Source organism: Astatotilapia calliptera, chromosome 3 (assembly GCF_964374335.1).
Source record: "Astatotilapia calliptera chromosome 3, fAstCal68.1, whole genome shotgun sequence".
NCBI lineage: Eukaryota > Metazoa > Chordata > Actinopteri > Cichliformes > Cichlidae > Astatotilapia > Astatotilapia calliptera.
In genome coordinates this window covers 48,009,849-48,029,029 of record NC_137424.1, presented here as the reverse complement: position 1 = coordinate 48,029,029, position 19,181 = coordinate 48,009,849, and the positions used below count along the sequence as shown (strand labels likewise).

Below are 19,181 nucleotides of genomic sequence, written 5' to 3'. Positions count from 1 at the left end.
GATGGAGAGATTTTCTGTAAAGGTTATGTTACACTCATTTACATGATGCAGTGGAAATAGGAAAAAAGAAGAGGACTACCCAGAGAAAAAACCATGAAGTGTAATTCTGAAATATGCAGGTTGAGTTGAGTGTTGTGTTTCTCACAATCTGTAGTTGACCTTTTTTTTTGTTACTTGTATGAAAATGTGATAATCATTTAGATAGCTTGCAGGTAAATTATATAATGCAATGGGGGAAAAAAACAAAAATGCACCACCGAGTTACCGAGAGCAGAACGTGTCATTTTCATGCACTTGTAATAACTGTTAACTGTTTTTATGTCAACACTTTGGCCATGCTGATTCCTGCAGTATCTCATTTTATTCTCTTGAGTATAGTATATAATTAAATAGGTATTCATATTCAAATTTGTTCAGTGTTTATGTTGGCAGAAGGAAAAAACTGACTTTTAAAGTCACAAGATTTCACTTTAAGATGCTACCATATATATGTACTATTTGAAAGACTGCAGTCTGGTGGTGGAACTGAACTCAGGTTCTTCTCGCTGTGCGGCAACAGCGCTAACCACCATGCCACCACTGCATATCAACAATCAGCAAATAAAAAGTGTATCAAAAGTGAATGGTATGTGGTATGAAATATGCAAACCATAGTCCAAATGAAGACAGCATTATTGAAAGTCGTCCATTTAATCTTGATTATGGTGTGTATGCTGTGAGCATGAGAACTTCTTCAAAGAACTTCTGTATTATCAACTCAATATTTTTTCCCTTGTTTAAAAATAAATAAATGAATGAAAAAAAAAAGCCTCACTTCTAAAAATAAAATCTCTTATTTCCATAATGACACAACATTAGGTCATTTACCTAATGCAATGGTTTAAAATAGGACACAAGAAAAAGAAACACTTTCATTAGATCTGTATCTTTCTCTGGTATCTGGGCTTCATGCCAGGTTTGTTGTCTTGTATTAAAGGTCTTATTTAAGGTTTGTAGTAGATAAAAGTATAGATTTTTGTTTTTAAAAGTATGCAAATAAAGTGTAACTTTCCAGAATAATGACAGTCATCTAGTTTTTCTTTAGATTACATTAATTACACAAGAAGAAATAAGGTTTGCTATTCTTCTTCTTCTTCTATTGTATTCTTGCAGTGAATTATTCTCGAGGTCAAAGTCAGTATGACAAATGCTTTGGTAGGAGGAGGGCAAACAGAAGCAGACTGTGTCATGTGTTTGTTTATTGAAAGCAGAAGTGAAGTTGCTAGTCACTCTGCCTAGTTTACATCAATACATCAGCCATTAACTGAGAAATGAAAAGTATGTGGATGCTGAAAGCAACTTTGGTCCACCAGTCAAACATTAAAGATAAAGTATGCAATTTTCTGAGGTAACTTAATACACAGTTCATTGCAGATATTTGGGTATGATCTATTTAAGTCCCACTGCTCCCTTCTACCAGATTTGGCTCATCACTTCAATGCAGTTTTTTATTTGTGCTTTTTTTTTAATCTAAGGCCAAATAACAACAACAGTGACCTCAAGACACTTCATATTGTGAGGTAAGACCCTACAGAAACACACAGAGAACTCCAAGAAAAAACAGCTAACAGTTGTATGGCTCTACAAAGGGTTGTGGGAGTTTATACTTAGAAAGTTGTTTACCTCTGAGGTTTTCATCTTGGCTTATCTATAAGGCTGGTCCATCCACAGCTTGCTGCAGAGGGTTATATCCTATCCCACTTCCAATAGATCTCTGCTGGGGAGAAGTCCAAGGATACTGGCTTTCCCCGAAATGCACAGGGTAAGAAACTAAGAAGGTGTGTAGAGAATTCGGTGATATTGTTTACTTTGTTTATGGTTGTTATTAATTCTCTTTTATGTTACAATCCTCCTTTTTACCTATCTAACTTAAGTCTTGTATTCTAACACTCACAGGATTTTCAGCAGTTAATTATTTGTATTAATAAACCAAGGGGGAGAAAATACTGGTTACCTAGTGTGTTGTTAACATCCTCCCATTGCTCATAATTATCTATAGTGCAGCACTTGTTAAAGCTTGTAATGTGAATTATTTTGATTCGGCACCATCTGCTGCTAAATTTCTGAATGACTTGTGATAGAGCTAGCAGTTTTTCTAGAGCACAGTGATAAAAGGATAATACACTGCTATTATCATATTATTACTGTAATAATGTAGGAATTAAGCACTAACAATCATGTTAAACCTGCTAAACCTGAGAGACTTGCGTAGTGTTATTATTTGTATCTATCTATCTAGATTCTAGATCAGGAGTGCGGGCCACATACAGCCCACTTTGATCTTAAGCGACGAGTAAAACTCAATTTTCCATCAGTGTAAAGAAGTCACATATTTAACTGTATTTCTACATGTTAAAGAAAAAGTTGCTGTGACAAAGAAAGAAATCTGTCTGCAGGACTCTTTGGACTCAAATTGTGATAAATAAATTACAAAACAACTTCTAGTAACTCTTTTTACAGACTGTCCAGTTTAAAAAACCCCAAAAAGATTTCTAGTAGGAAGTGAAAAACATAAACTTTTCTGTTTTGCACAAAGTTACAGAGGTTTTATTAGAGACATATATTAGAGACTCTAATAAAACCTCTGTAACTTTGTGTTTAAAATAGAAAAAAAACACTCTGTAACTAAGTGTTTTGCAATTTGGCGTAATTATTCAAAATTTCTTTGGTACTGTAAAGCAGAAATTAATAGGCAAGCAAATAAGGCAGAAAATAGATATTTTTGTTGGGAAACTAGTCTGGAAGCATAATGAGAGATAGAGCTGTGAAGGAAGGATTTTATCGTGGTAGAAGCAAGACAGGCAGTATGTGGGCAGTCATAACAATGTTTGTCAACCGTGAAGTGTAGTTGCCTTCTTTTGCTGCTGGTTCAGTGAATTTTGGTTGAAAATCTGGAGTTTCAGAATCTGTGAGATGGTCACTGAAATGGTTTTATTAGCTTTTAGCAGAGATTGTGAAGTTTCTGTGGATACCACACATGTCAATATTTAAATAACAGATCTGGCAGTACATCACTCTCATCCCTGGTACATTGAGGTTTAAACAAAAAAAAAAATAGTTTACAGTCAGCGTGCACATTTCAGCAGCATACAGTAAACTCATTTTAATTAAATCATGCACAACTTTTGTTGGCCACGTAAAATGACTTGAGTTTGACACGTGTTTTAAATAGATGCATAGAAAGATTTCGATTTTTTTTCTGAGAAAACCCCCCCCCCATTAAAGGTACCAATTTACTTTCATTTCACAAGCTCATTTAGTAACTGTTTTACGTTTGTATTGATGATATAAACAAAAATAAAATACAAGTTCAATAAATATGCTCTAGCATTTTTGGGGCGCAAAATCAATGTTTTTACACCTGTAATTGTCAGCGTCAATTTAAAACTTCATGTAAATATCTGCTGACTTTATAATTAGGCACTGTTACGAAATTAGTTTCACCCCGGTTCTTTTTTATTCCTCGAGGCATCCAGAGACGGCACCAGACTCAGTAGTCATTTCACAAAACCTTTATTCATCTTCATTTAAGCATGCATCTTCTAGAAGGGGAGATGTGCAAGGCCTCTGCAGATCTTCCCCTTTTGTTTGTTACAGTCAGCTTTATAGAAGCGACCCCATCATAAAACCCCCATGGTGTGCTGCAAACTCTGTGTCTGTGTGTGTATGCACGAGCACGTGAGTGAGTGTGCATGTAGGTGTGGGTGCGTCGTAACAGTCAAAGCACTGTGTATGTGTGTCTCTGTATACGTGACTTCCTGGGGGTCATAAAAGTAATCTCCTCACCCAAGCTACACCAAATTCCTCTACACAACATACAAAACAGAGTTAATATAGTACAAACACTGAGAGCCCCACTCTGCATCCACTGGGCCATTGGCCTCTTATCGTCTTACATTTACAGATAAGCATGTGGAGAGTCTCCTGCAAACCTGCTTCTAAGTTATAACAATTATGAGTTTTTATTGAAGGTACAAGCATCAGCATCAGCAATCCCCAACTGTAGCTTCCCGTCTCCTTTTATGGCAGGCAGACCCCCAGTGTCCATAAATTCCTTTCTCTCTAAACAATTACACACACTCTCAGGCTACAACTAAGCCAAACTAAAACACACAGACAAATCCTTCCTTATTCCTCTGATCTAAACAAATTTAACACATCATATTATAATAATTATTTTCTTGTACTCACAGCACTAATTCTGGGAGAAACCCATGCAGCACAGTTATTGTACAAAATACAAATTCCAGGTGAAAGGGGACCAGCTGAGTTATATTCAAATCTGGGGACCCTTTAATGCAATGATGCCAAACAGTGCACCACTGTGCCAACTTTATTGGCTTAGTTTTAAAAAAATCTATTTACAAATTGTTTGTTCATTGAATTTAACTAAGCCTACAGCGAAATAGTATTATTTATGTATTATATACCTATAAATATAGATATATTAACATATTGATGTTATTATAAAATGTGAAAAAACAAAAACTGAAATTTTGATCCATAGATTAACCAGTAATTTAAGCTGTTAATAATGTTCTGCCATTTAGTTAATTAGTTAACAATGTCAGGTTTGTGCACATCATAAATAGCCTTAGCACATTGTTTAAAGAAGGTGACCTCAGCAAGAGGTCATGTTAGGATGTTGCCCCCACATATTGCACATTTAATGGCCGGTGTTGCTGTTTGTCTTCAGTTTTTCAAGTGAGATGGAAACTGATGTTGACTCACTGCATCTTTGAAATGTTTAGCTACCATTAGCATAATACAGTGAGGCATCTTGTATTTAATGTGCCAGAAAAAAAAGACTTGGTACATCCCAGTATTTGAAATGCAGCATGCCAAAATACCAGGAATTTCTTCTGTATCAGTTGCATTTTGCAGCCAGCACCCACACAGGATTGTGATAAATGTACTGTTTAATTATAGTTAACCTATTAAAGAGTTCTTCACATCATGACGAGGGAGCTCTTGGGAACCAAAGCAAACTATAAGATAAATATTACGTATTGGTCCATTGTAAGAAGGAAAAAACATGGATCTTTTAGTATACAAGACACCTTTGAACATGCACCTACACAAAGGGCGGGGATATTGTTTTAATTTATGGTTAAAAGTAAAAGAAAAAAATGGTTAATTAGCAATAAAACTTTAAGCATTAACTTCTTTTTTTCTGGTTCAAAGTGTTACATTTAAATCTGCTTTAGTTATTCCCAGTACCTTCTACAGAACATAGGTGTTCAATTAGACTGTTGCATTGCTCAAATTTTTGCTGTAAGAATCAATAATCTCATGATTCGGATGAAGCAGACATATATATCATAGATAAGCATATGTCAAAGGGAAAAAAAGAATTTTAAAATATTTATTTTATTTTTTAATTAATCAAAATTTGTTTTAAACTACATCACAGTTATCAGGGAGATCAATCCACCCTGATCAAAGAGGCTGAAAACTCCTACAGTTATCGCTGTATTTAACAGTATCAATGGTCTGATATGGTTATCACCATGGTTATCACTCTGTAACTTATTGTTATTAAAAATCTGTTATTCATTGTGTGAAGTCAAAGAGACACAATGTTGTCAATGAAGGATGCCTTTAAAAATCTTTAACACTATTAAAGCTGATAATGTGACATTTAAATTATTATATAGCATTTCATACTAATAGCTTTGCTGCAATGCACTTTACTCTACATACTGGTCTTTTACAGTATGTCTACTTACAAGTTTTTTGCGTAATTTTTATCTACTTATAGTTAATCTGTTGGTGATGCATCTCCATGTTATTATAACCCGTCTGCAGATTAATCCAGACTTTAGTAATGTTGCTTAGTGCCAATAATAATAACAAATGCCCCCAGTGTTTATTCCACATAATGTTGCACATGCTGCATATAGCTGTAAGGTGAGGCAGACTGAGTATTGATAGAAGTAATGTAAAAGGTTAACTGTACTTACTGCAGCCTATTTTTATAGTTACTGATATTCAATATTACAATGGGTGTAAAATTAGAGGGTGACTTGCTTTTTGGGAAAATGTCAAGTAGCGATTTGAGGAACAGCAGATTTTATAACAGAATATTAATCTTTTACAGTATTATATTCCTGCTGTTGCTTGTCAGCATTTAAATAGTACAACTCAGAGGTTTTAAATTTTTACCTTTGGAAAATATCAACAGAATAACTCATCTTAGAAGAGTTTATACATAATTTAATATTCTACAAAACACATCACAGATTAAGCAAACAAATATAAATGTAAAAGATATTGACAAATATAGTGAATACAATGTAAAATCTAAATGTATTACTAATTTACATTTACTTAAATTAATAACTTTCAAATCAACAATTTGTGTCTCAGTTTTCAAACATGGTTACATTATCGTGTGTTAACAACAAAGTTGGTGGTTATGTAGTACAAGTTTAACCATAAAGAGCAAAAAGTTTCCCTACCCATCAGTGGTGGACTGTAAAAGAATCCACTAAGTCTAATATTCTTCTCTGTTTAATTTACATTAGCACTGGATGCTACTTTCTCTTGTTACTCACTAAAATTGTCAGCAGTTGTTTTATACTTCATACTACATTTTTCACAAATGACTTAGTAACTAGCTTGCTAAAACAAGACAGTTGTGTTTCAAATATATGTTCAGTTAAACATTATCAAGATCTTGGATTCATTTCTTTGTTACCAGAAGACCTTTAATTTACCTTGATGTTCCAAGCCTTTGGGACTCTCCTGATAGGATGGACATAATTTTTCCAAAAGATGTCACCTCCTTTAGCAGTTTGATAAAAGTGGTGGCTTCCAAAATGTTCTTGCTTGGGTTGAGATACGGTGATATTCACTTGTATAAGGGGAGAGTACTTACAATGACCTTCTCAGAATCATTCATGTAACATGTGTCTATCTTAATTTTAATTTGTCTCCTTATTATTCACCAGATTTGTTAAACCCTAATTTGGCAAATATTGCACTCTCTCTGTCTTGTTTTTTTTTTTTTAATTATTGTTCACTTCTAAGGCTTGAATTTTTTAGTTTTGTGACTCCTAAAAATAAAAATAGTCCTCCATGACTGACTCACAATAAAATACAATTTACTGGCAGTAGAAAGTAAGGACATTTTGCTGGTTTCCTCGTATGAGCACTGCAGGGCAATGAAGGCCACAGGTGAGAGTATCCAGCCAGGCCATGTAAAGAGCACTGGGGCAGTCACTGTGTGGCACAGGAAGACTCCTACGTGGGGAAGAAAAAAAATCATTAAATAACAATTACATAAGCAGGGACAGTAAAACAAGAACAAAGTCTGCTACATGATGGGTAGCAGGATAGTAATAGATTTATATTTTCAGTGCAGTATTAGTTAAATCCTAACGCATGATGATTTTAGTAAATTGTGTACATATAAATATGGGGACTATGAGGGAAATGGGAGATCCTAACTAACTTTGATTTCTATTAAATATGTATTGCGATATAAACCGTGTACTCACACAAGCACAAGGGCAGTATGTTGTGAATTCCTGCGGATGATTTCATTAAGCCGTACTTTTCTCTCAGACTGTAAATAAAGGAAATACAAGTAGGAAACTGACTTAGTGTCACATAATGTGGGGATATTACACAATCATGAGGCATAGATATATTTAAAGTGTTTTGCTCTGGACCTTTTGGAAGTCAATGATACACTCACACACAAACACACACACACACACACACACACACACACGCGCGCACACACACACACACACACACACACACACACACGCGCACACACACACACACACACACACACACACACACACACACACACACACACGCGCACACACACACACACACACACCTTTTGTTTGAAGGCCTCAAACTCTTTATCAGATATTTTCCATGGTTCTCTCTGTCTTAGCTCCTGATCTGTGACGCCTGTCTGCTGTTCATCATGCAGCCTGAAGGGGGCGACACTGTCCACAAACCTAGTCATGCTGCAAAGCAAAACACAACTGCTATGAAGAAAAACACGTTCACATAGGTGTGCCTCGTGGTGGTAATTGCAACTTTTTTCCAACATACTTCTTGGCTTGAGGGCGCTTCTCACTGTCTGTCATGACAATAACGTCACTGAAATGTAGACGAAAGCGCTTCAGCAGAGCCATCATTCTGAAACACACAACAGTCCACAAGTTCTCAAGTTCCAGAAATCATAAAGCACCCTTTCCTAGTATGTCCATAAACACCAAAGGGTCTGAAAGAATTACATCCAAACAAAGACATATCAAACTGCATGAAAACCTACATTTAATTTTTTTTTTTTTGAAAAAACAATAAATAAATAAATAAATAATTCCAAATTTGTTGTCTATTGTAAAATCTTCAAACTGAACATTTTCAGTTCTTAGAGGAAAAGAGTAATTCTGAATTCATCTTGATAACCACAAATTTTGCCAATGCAAAAGCCAACACTTTCCCCCCGGGCGAAACAGAGTAAACCTACTCATTACGGCCTTCGTCCATGTTTTGTTCATCTCCGACGATGAAAACCCTGATCTTACAGTTACGCCAATGCTTTCTCCTGGTGATCAGGTAAGGTACCAGTAAAGTCAGTCCTGAAAATAGAAGAAGAACATGACAGCAGCTAAGAAAACCAGGCCAACTCAAATTTATTTATTTTTTTGTTTATTTATTAGAAGAATAAACCGAAGAGGCTCCTCTAACTTTTTTTCCCGTTGTTTGTTTGTTTATTTATTGCTACACTGCCGGGCAGGACGGGGGGGGAAAAAAGAAAGAAAAGCACTTCTGTGGGCTCACCTCCATCATCTGCTATCCAGTAGACATCGATAGACTTTTTCCCCTGGGTGTTCTGAAACACTGTTTTGATTTGATCACTGTTGCTGTTGTCGGACACGTCATCAGCTGCAAACACAAGAGAAAGCGTGTGTTATGTGTGGGCAGTGATTACTGACTTAATAATTAGAAAGTTATAATGCAATCTAAGGTGTGCCAGTGCAATCATGATTTCTTGTTCACTGTCCTCATCCTCTCACATATTATCCTAAGCACCATTGCAGTGCATATTAATTTAGGAAGGGAACAATCCATTAGAGGTACTTTAGTCAAATTAAATCAATTTAAAACTTTAATCTTGAACTTTAAGAAATGTAATCATAAATAGACCACTCACTTTATTAGATTTTGAAATTACAGAGTGGAAATCTTATTTAAATCCGATATCCTTTTCAGTTCTAAGAAAAATCCCTTCCCGTACTTTAGTTCACAGTAGTTATGATTTACAGATTCTGACTTGAAATTTAACGTGACTTGGTACAGTAATCTAATATGTACCTATGCACACAATTAGCTCTTACCCGATTCCCTGTCTGTAGACTGATGGTCATAATTTTCAGCAGATTCATCAAGCTCAAAGCCCTGGTTTACTAAAAAAAAAAAAAAAGAAAAATATGTTGTCAACCGCTGCCACAAATGTATCATGTTGCTGTTAAGCACTTAGAGAATGTTCTACTTATTTATACTCATCAGACCTTCACAATCAAACTGGTCAGAGATGTCCAGCCCGTCCATCATCCTCAAGATACACAAACAGAAGTTGGCGTCAAATGTATCACTGAAGAAAAGCAAGAGAAGATGAGTAAGTTGAGAAGACTTTGTTCTTTTGCAACTATTCTTTAGGCTATTTTATAAATACTATTTTTTTACACTGCCTTACAAAGACAGTAAAAATACACACATAATATAAAATAAATAAAATAGCAATACTATAAAATACATGATTTTTTTCATATCTATTAAATGCACCATTAAAGGACCATCTTACTATATGGTGTTAATGTAATCTTCAATGCTTTCAGGTGAACTCTCCCTCCAGTTTGACTTGAAGCCAAGGACCAGAGTGTTGGGCTTCAGCTTGCCAAGACCAGAAGCCTTTGAACAAAAAGCATAAAAGCCATCCTACAGGTAAGAATACAAACTAGTTCTAATGGCAGAAACATACTAATAGTAATATTAATAATTTGTTGGTAACTTTCGGGGCATTTAAAGTCACATTACACCACAACAATATTAACTAGATACCTGCATTAAGTATCGAGCTCCAGTTCTGAGGCTCTCAGCTGTAAATGGAGTATAAAACGAACGCACTTTCCTCTTGTTCATCCATTTAACTAGCTGATCTGTAGCATCTTGTGGTCGTGTCTGCCTCTCAGGCTCCTGGAAAAGGAACTCAGGAACTCACATATCCAATTACAACAAAGGATAACTATAAAAAGTGTTTGGTGTGGCTATTTTGCCACAATGATGCTAATAATTTATTTTGTTTTCTTGTAGAAAAAGCTGAGCGGATGTCTCACCATGATAATATCGCCACAGATCATAAGACTTATATGTTTTGTGAATGAGCCAACAAAATCCACCAGTGCAGGTCGCTGGTTTGGAGGTCCAGTGAGGACTAGACACTGTGGTCTGAAAAAAAGACATTAGGGATCAAAGAGGAAGCTCCTGGATGAAACCCAGTAAATATAAATTCAAAACTAAAATATATTAATACTATTAGAAAAGAGCACTAACGAGTACGCTTATAGACTTTAGCACTCGTGCATGTTTCATGAAAAGCTTTGACCTGTTAAACTGAAATTTTAGATTACTTACCTAAAATTCTTGACGTGATCCTCCACACCAGTAAGTGAGACAGAGTATGACAAAGCCATGTTGTATGTGCCTGCTTGGACTGACGAACCCCAATTTACCTCTGTTGATTTCAAAAGACACTTACATGAGAAATGCAAAAAACAAAAAAAGAAGTGTAAAGTACACGTTGATGCATTCTGTTCTATTTATGAATCTGAGGCATGTTATTCTAACCAAAGTGCTGCTCAGTTCCAACTTACGCTCAAAAACGTATGGTTTTTGACTCACTTGGTTTATTGTAGTTGATGTATCCAAACAAAAAGAAGATTATACAGAAGGTGATTAGAGCAGCCCACCAGGTAAACAGGAACATCAGAACCACAGATATCACTGCGCCAAACAGAGCCGTCCATTTACTGTAGTAGTGAAATGAGGGCCTCCAACCTACAGGAGGAGTCGGTGAGAAAAGGATTATGAAGTGGCACAGGGCAGACTTTGTAATGCTACATGGCCAGAACTCTGATCCCAATGTCCACCCATTATGGCCTACATTTACATTATGTATGATTTCTTGTGTTTGTTTTTTAGGCATTACCAGCAACCTGCTGTTAAATGTTATAGAGCTTTGAATTGTACGTAGTTGATTTTGTCAAAATAGAAACACATTGACTCTCTTGCCAAAACTTTAACTAGAGAACTGTCATGCACTTAATCTCACAGCGGGTTAGATCTATGTGTGCCTCTGTGTACGGAGATTTCTCCAATATAACTTGGTATGATAGATACAATTTTGGTAGAATTGATTTGAGTGTTACATAAAACCTTGTCTTACCATCACTGGTTGTAGGAGCAATATGAGTTTCCACTGAAGTCAGATTGATGATCTCTTTTCCACACTAAGCTGCATATAAACAATTTGTTTTTTCTTCCGACCTCATAATGGGGGACTGTTTAATTTTGGGGCCAAGCAGCAATAAACTGGTGAGTGGTGGTTGTGTATGTGGGCATTTGTGCACATGCTAAACTGTGGAAAATCTGGCTGTCACATGCTTTTATAGAGTAGCAAACTCTCTTATTAGTGTGACTGAACAAAATGTACTAAACCTTAGAAAATACCAAAACTAATGGTTTAATGTGAACGTGTTTAATATTGAGTATAGCTTAATTACTGAATATGTTACTCACCCGGGGAGTTGGTGATTGAAGCATGAAAGCAGCTAAAGTTTATAAGGCTGTAGGAACACAGGAAGAAGTTGGAGATCAGAGCTGCAATGGTGTTCAGCTCCGCTGTAATGACACAGATGAGAGAGTATTTAAAATCACACTACAAATTTAGAGCTGACAAGACATTTTATATGGGAATCACAACATTAGTAAGAGGTGAAAATGTGTTAGTCATGTTGATCACACCCACCAATGAGAATGAAGGCCACAGCAATGATGTAGCATAGCACATAAGCCCGGAGCGGCTCATCATTTTTCCCATAACCCTTTGCAAAGAACCCAATGTATGGGTATAAGTTGTCTTTGCACAGGCACTGATAGAGAGAACATAAAACATAAACAAAAAAGTGAGACTTTACTATATTTATACAAACTTTCATTAATCAAACATTTGAGCTATGAGATGATAGCTGACTTTTTAACTGTCCTCCATGTTTTTGCTCCTTTAAAATGTGAATACACTTGAGCGATGATTTTAAAGCTACATGAGATCGTGCTGTTTGCTTGTTCTGCTTTAGTTTACCTTATTAATCGTTTTCTTTATACTGCAGGTGACTTTAAAAATCATTAATTATAACTAAATCATTATCAGATTCAAAATGTGCCCATTATTGTGTCAAAAAGAGAGCTGTTTTGTTTGTAAAGTCCAGGTAAACTGGTCTCTAATACAGCAATATTAGGTACATTGAAATTATAATAATGGATTCATCTTTTGTTCATCAATAAAAGTGCAAATGAATGCATAATGAATGCAATAGGAAAAAAGTTAATTTCTCACCTGAAAGACTTTAGGGGCAGAGACAAGAAATCCAAGAGCAGAGGACAAGCTGGCTGCAAATACCCCAGCAGTGATGAGGTAGTAGAAACCAGAAACCTGGCCCAAGACCTGGTTTGAGTCACCATTAAGTATGAGACAAACCAGAATAAAGTTTTAAATACAATGAATATAGCAGGAATATTGACAAAGAGTTAAAGATTTAACCAAAAATGTGCTTTTGTTTGGTTTAGTATCTTTCTTCCCAATAACAAAAAGGAGAAAAAAATGTGGCTAACTGAATGAACTAGTACCTTTGAATTGTTGGCCAGACCATATTCGCAATTCTTCTGCTGTGTACAATCTGTGAAGTTCCAGCCCATTTTACATCCAAGCCCCACACAACCATCAGTGAGATTTCCGGTCAGGATATCAGTCATATTTCCAGAAGCGTCTCTCACTACACATGATGCTAGAGGAAAAGTACAGATTTTAATATAATTTTCATGGATAACCATGAAAATTTATTTACTCCCAAAAAGGCTGTATTGATCTCAGTTTGTGCTATTACCGGAAACCTGTTTCAGATAACAAGTCCCCAGCTTTATAACTTATAGAGTGCCAGGTTAAACACCTTCAGCCTCTGTCTTGTATTAATTAAATTATTTATACCTATTTAGATCAAATACGTATGTACTGGGTAACTTACCGACTGTGACAGAGATCATTAAATAGCTGATAGTAGTCCAAAAAATAGCCATGAGGGTGCCTTTGGGGATAGCAGTAGCAGGGTCCTGAGATAGGAAATACAATTAATATAAAACATTATGAAACGATGCATTCATATATTTCCTTTAAGGAGCATTTCTCTTTTATGTCCCTCATACTTTAAGGTCTCCAGAGATGTTGGCACCAGACAGGATGCCAATAGCAGAGGGAAAGAAAATGGCAAACATCTGGAAAAAGTTGGCTTCATTTCCTCTCCAGTTTGGTGTCAGGTTTTCTAAGAAGATCTCAGCTGGAAAACATGCCAGGTACAATATTAGGAAGTTATGAAAGAAGGAAAGAAAGATGGAAGAAACAAACAAATCAATTATTCGATGTGGTTTTTAAGACTATAGATTGTTGAGAGAAACCTAAACTTACTGCGGTATCCAAAGATACCCTGTGCCTGCTTTTCTATATTGGGAGGAATAAATGTGCCCACAAAGTAGTTGGATAATGAAACCAGAAGAACTAAGAAGAACAAAATCTGGGTCTGAGAGAAAAAGACAAATAAAGAAATCAAAAAGGAAGAGAAGTTGTTAAGAGACAAAACTTTGTCCAAGTACAACTGTCATGTTGAATATCAAAATGTGCTCACCTTAGACTCCCACTCCATTCCAGCCAATGAAATCAGCAGAAGAACCGTAACAGTGATCACGCCCACAATACGGACATCGTTGATTGAATCAACCATGACAACACCAAACTCCTACATCAATTAACCAAATTTAGGTTCTGTTGCATAGCATTTTAGTATGAAATATTATTTACATTATATATAATATGTCATCTTCTATTACAAAAACAAATCTACCATCCATTTAATACCACAAAGCACTTTCAATACATTTTACCTGCATTAGATCACGGGCCACCTCTGCAAAACCAACAGTATTGAGTGCACAAGCCAAAGCATTGGCAAAGGAAAAAACCACCCCAATTGGTCCTCCAATTTCTGGACCCAGAGTGCGGGAGATCATGAAATATGCCCCACCTGCAAATTATTTCAGACAAACAAGATTGTTAGAACATATCCTAAATACAATGCTAGATCCTACATACAAATTTGAAAAATTACAATTCTGAGCTCAGCTGCAGATTTCCAGTCTTAAAAGGCCCAACCATTTTTTAAAGGTGTCCCAAGTATTCTCATATTTTCAGATTCAAACTGTATATAAGGTTTATTTGTGTGACTTCCTACTTTGAACAGTGACTAACCTGAGATCACCCTCCCATTAGTGGCAATGGCAGAGATGGAGAGGGCAGTTACTGAGGTCACCGTCACAGATATCAGGATAATAAGCCAGGTCAACACTAACATAAGAAGAATAAAGTTAGGACTCATTAAAATCACACAATCATAAATTTTCAGTTATGAACAAATCAGGTTTACATCCTTCATCCAGAAAGGAACTTGTTTCTAGAACTTTCCTTTGCCCATGCATAAGAATTTACCTTACATGCAAATCCATATCTGAGTGTATATATTTTAGAATATGTACTTTAATACTCAGCGATATAATAGACCCTCTATGCTGCCTTTAAAATTCAGCAATTTAAAAATTACTTTACTTACATTTATTCATCCCAGTGAATAAATGTAGTAACTGTGTGCTAAAAAAAACAAGCAGACTCACACATAGTCAGCACTTTAAAAAACAGCTCACTTTTCAAACAAGGAAACTAGCATTTCTCCCAATCCCATATTTTCATTTCCTGGTGAAGTTACTATACTTGACTTCATTTGTCAATATTTAGATATCATTTTTTCCCTTCTTTTCAAACTTTCACGCTTTCCTATGATAAAGCTCTACGAACAATGTGCTCATGTTGATATGATTAAGAAACTAACTAAATCAACATGACCCAGAGATAAGACTATATGAACAGGCGTGGGGAAGTTTTACAAGAAAATGAAAGCAAAAGCAAAAGAACTGAACAAATGGAGGAGCAAATGAACTGATTACTCACAAATGCCTGCCTGAGAAGTGATCCAGGACAGGCGGAGGAACAGGATTACTCCCCAAATATTAAGCATACAACGAACCTGTGACCAAAATGAAAGTAATATGTTTTTAATTAACAGATCTTAAGAGTGATCAAGATCAATTATTTTGTGTATTTTTAAACTTTCTATCGCAGCGGTCCCCAACCTTTTTTGCGCCACGGACCGGTTTATGCCCGACAATACTTTTACGGACCAGCCTCTAAGGTGTCGCGGATAAATACAACAAAATAAAACTAGTACCGGTACCGAAAAAAAGAAGATTTATTCATAACACACGTGAAAAGACCCAGGAAAACCGAGTTAACGATAAAAACGATAACAAAATAACGCTGAAAACCGATAAAAACCCTGAAAACCATACATTTCAGACCTGAGCCTCAATTCTCGCGGCCCGGTACCAAACGACACACGGACCGGTACTGGTCCGAGGCCCGGGGGTTGGGGACCGCTGTTCTATAGGACCAGTGGATGCAAAGACCCAGAAGTTTTACTTACCATAACTCCAACAACCCAGCCAAATCTAGCAGGAGCTTTCTCCTCAGAACCTTGAGCCTCTTCACTTCCAGCATCTGTGGCCGAAATCTCACAAGCTCCTGGATCTGTGTTGGTGTTTCCTCCCTCCACTTCCTGAAAATAGTATAGAAAATAGTACATTGTGTATCGACCAGAAGTTGAGGGCAGAGGCCCTGGTATTCTGATTCCTATTAAGGCTGGCTCATGGGACATGGAACATCGCCTCTTAAATGGGTAAAGAGTCTGAGGTAGCGTGTGAGGTTGAGAGATACTGGCTAGACATATTCAGACTCACCTCAATGTACATCTTGGACTCTGGTGCCACTCTGGTGGAGTGGGGCTGAACTCTGTTCCAATCTGTAGTTGCCTCAGTAATATACGGCAGGCAGGGGTAGGTACACCCTGGTGCGCTGCTTGTAAGTTGGGGCTTTCCCCAGTGGACAGTGGGAGTTGTTTCTCCATAGCTCCTGGCTGTCATTTGTGCTTATGTGGTGAAGGACAGTCTCAGCATTCACTGGTGAGATGCTGAAGGGTGCCCCAACTGGGGACTCCATTGTTCTACTGGGAGGCTTGTATGCTTACATTGTTAATGAAAGGGGGGCCTGAAGTGCCATGATTGGGAAGAACAGATTGCCTGATCTGACTCCAAGTGATGTTCTGTTGCTGTTATTGTTATGTCACCCATAAGGGTGTTCATGCATGCACATGTCATTAGGACACCCTACGTTGCAGGGTTGATGATTGATTTTTTAACTGTATTATCACATCGCTTGTGATTATACGCTGAACAGTTCAGAAAGCCCAGTTTTTACTGAGCAGAATGTTGGATGGTGCCCCACCTCGGGCATCTATTGTTCCACTGGAATAATGAACACGATGTTAAAGCATAAGGATGTAGAAAACTGCACATGACACCAGGGCACCCTTGGACGCAGGGTTGCCGACCCAGCAGGTCATCTGCTAATTGGAAAGGTTGATGTTCAATCCCTGGCTGCAGGACTGGTAAACACTATAGCAATTCTTTACTAACTTGCCTCAGAGGCAGGGCTTAGTCCAAAGCCCTGTTGAACGTGCATGTCCAGTTTTGTTAAAAGTTTCGCTTATTTCTCATTAATAATCGTCACAAAATAAATGAATAAAATAAATAAATAAATAAATAAATAAGGTTTTGCATTAACAACTTTACCGTAAAATTATATCCGTTGCCTACTGTGTTTTTCAGACCTGTGAGAATCATTTCACTGTTTGTAGAGGCCAAACATTTCATTTCCTAGTGGGGTTAATTCCCCCAGGTGGTGTTACTGTCAATACGTGATTCTTAAAAGACAGCAGCAATGAGAAAATGCTCCCAGAAGTGGAAAACTCACATCGAATGCTTTGCGGAGAACCTCCAGGGAAGGTCTGCTCCTTGCCTGCTGGTGTGGCAGCGTGCTGGCATAGTGCTCCAGCTGTGGCAGCAGGTCTATGGTGCTATAGAAGGAAGATCTCCGCAGCTCTATTCTTGAGTCCCGCTGCTCTGATGTACTGTTAGAGGGAAAAACATGAGAACTGAGAAACTATAGCAAAGATTAGTAAATGCGGAAAACATATCTATGATGGTAGGCTTTAGTTCCTTTAATGGACATTAGATTCTAATAATTTCTCCTTCCTTCCTTCCTGAAAATCGTTTTTTTTTATTATTATTATTATAATTTTGCAAGTTCCATTTTTTTCAAACAGCAGAATGGAATGATGAGGAAATTATGCTGAGGTGGAAAATAAAAATAGACACAAGTTGATAACACAAACCTTGAACCCTCCTCTGAGATAATGATCGCTGGAGGAATTTGGTGGCTAGAACCTTCTCTTCTGTTGTTGGTCTCAAAATGGTGTGAAGAGTACCTGGGAGGTCCTTCTTCACCAACTGAGAACTGGACATGGTGGCGAGTACCTTGACCCACTATGGGACTTTTGGATATGAACTGCCCCATTAAAAGACCAATTAAATCCTTTGGAACAATATGGAGAGCAGTTAGAAGTGCTGATTCATATTTGTTAACAAGATTTGTGTGTGATTTTCTGTTTTCTATTTTTCAACAGACACTCAAAATATGAGTTTATAATTGATAATATTCTTTTGTACCAAATATTATCAACATTTATATTTGAATCATTTGATTTTATCTTTAGCTTTGTGTTCAATAAAGAAAATTGAAAAACTAAATTAACCTTTTCAGCTTAGCACTTTGTACCAATTGTCTTATTCTAGGCATATATGGCATGCAGGGTAGAATAAAGTATTAATTCTCTGTCGTTTTGGTAGAAAAAGCAACACATGCTATAGTCATTTTATTTATCACTGAACCAACATCTTAATGAAAATACTGAAAACTGAGAAATTAAAGTTATCTTATTGTGAATATAAAAAGCTTGTAAGAAAAATTCAGCAGGATTAGATGTAATTTTGTGCAGTGGGTGAGTACGGATAATGATTCACCCTTACAAAAGAAGCTCATTTGAGTAATTACTCTCATAATAGTTCAGTTATCGATGCAACATCAGTGTGTGCTAATGTCTTATTTCTAAAGGACATGAACCTGGATAAGAAATAACCTTCACCAAAGCAGAATATTCTTAACTCGTGTTAGTATTTTGTCATTATTATTGGAATTAATTTCCCATATAAATATATTCTCAAATGTGGTTGAAATACTATACTAGCTACAATATATTACAATGAAGTACTGGTAAAAGTATCATGTAAATTACATATGTGCAGAAATCATTTCAACTGATGTGTCAAAGGAGAAAATAGTTGTTTTCAATGATGTTTAGTTTAGTATTAAAACTCACAAAAGTACACATTAGTATAAATATTACATGTTGTTAAACCTTTGACATAATAACTTTTACATCCAAAAAATTTTAGCTCCTTTTATAGAAAATGTTAAACCAAAAGCAGTACTTACAGTGCCTTTCTTTGCTTGTTGAATGAAGAGGGAAAATCAGCCTTTGTTCATTTCACAGTGAAATAATTGGAATTTATACTGTCAGTGAGGTAGGTGACATCCCCTCCCATTTACCTCATCCCCCTCCTTTCAGGCAAAAACTCACACACATACACTAATTTTCTTGCCTACACACACACACACACACACACACACACACACACACACACACACACACACACACACACACACACAATAAATGTTTATCTGAGTTGTGTTATCTGAAACACAAATAAGTTATTATATT

The 19,181-nt window shown here is 36.5% G+C and overlaps 1 protein-coding gene across 1 annotated transcript; it reads right to left on the bottom strand.

Moving 5' to 3' along the window:
- Positions 1-7,035: 7,035 nt before the first annotated feature.
- Positions 7,036-19,000, bottom strand: slc12a10.1 (solute carrier family 12 member 10, tandem duplicate 1). Its single transcript, XM_026162735.2, has 28 exons — positions 18,896-19,000; positions 17,736-17,935; positions 17,315-17,471; positions 15,930-16,061; positions 15,398-15,473; positions 14,645-14,740; positions 14,281-14,420; positions 14,025-14,135; positions 13,808-13,919; positions 13,549-13,679; positions 13,371-13,455; positions 12,976-13,133; positions 12,686-12,793; positions 12,098-12,221; positions 11,869-11,970; positions 10,972-11,127; positions 10,705-10,804; positions 10,407-10,518; positions 10,132-10,266; positions 9,875-9,981; positions 9,582-9,664; positions 9,408-9,476; positions 8,851-8,955; positions 8,537-8,648; positions 8,116-8,202; positions 7,892-8,027; positions 7,542-7,609; positions 7,036-7,284 (listed from the first exon to the last, which is right to left on the bottom strand). Exons 2-28 carry the CDS (start codon positions 17,915-17,917, stop codon positions 7,146-7,148), a joined length of 3,123 nt encoding a protein of 1,040 aa, XP_026018520.2. The 5' UTR covers positions 17,918-17,935; positions 18,896-19,000; the 3' UTR covers positions 7,036-7,145.
- Between the last annotated feature and the right edge of the window lie 181 nt (positions 19,001-19,181).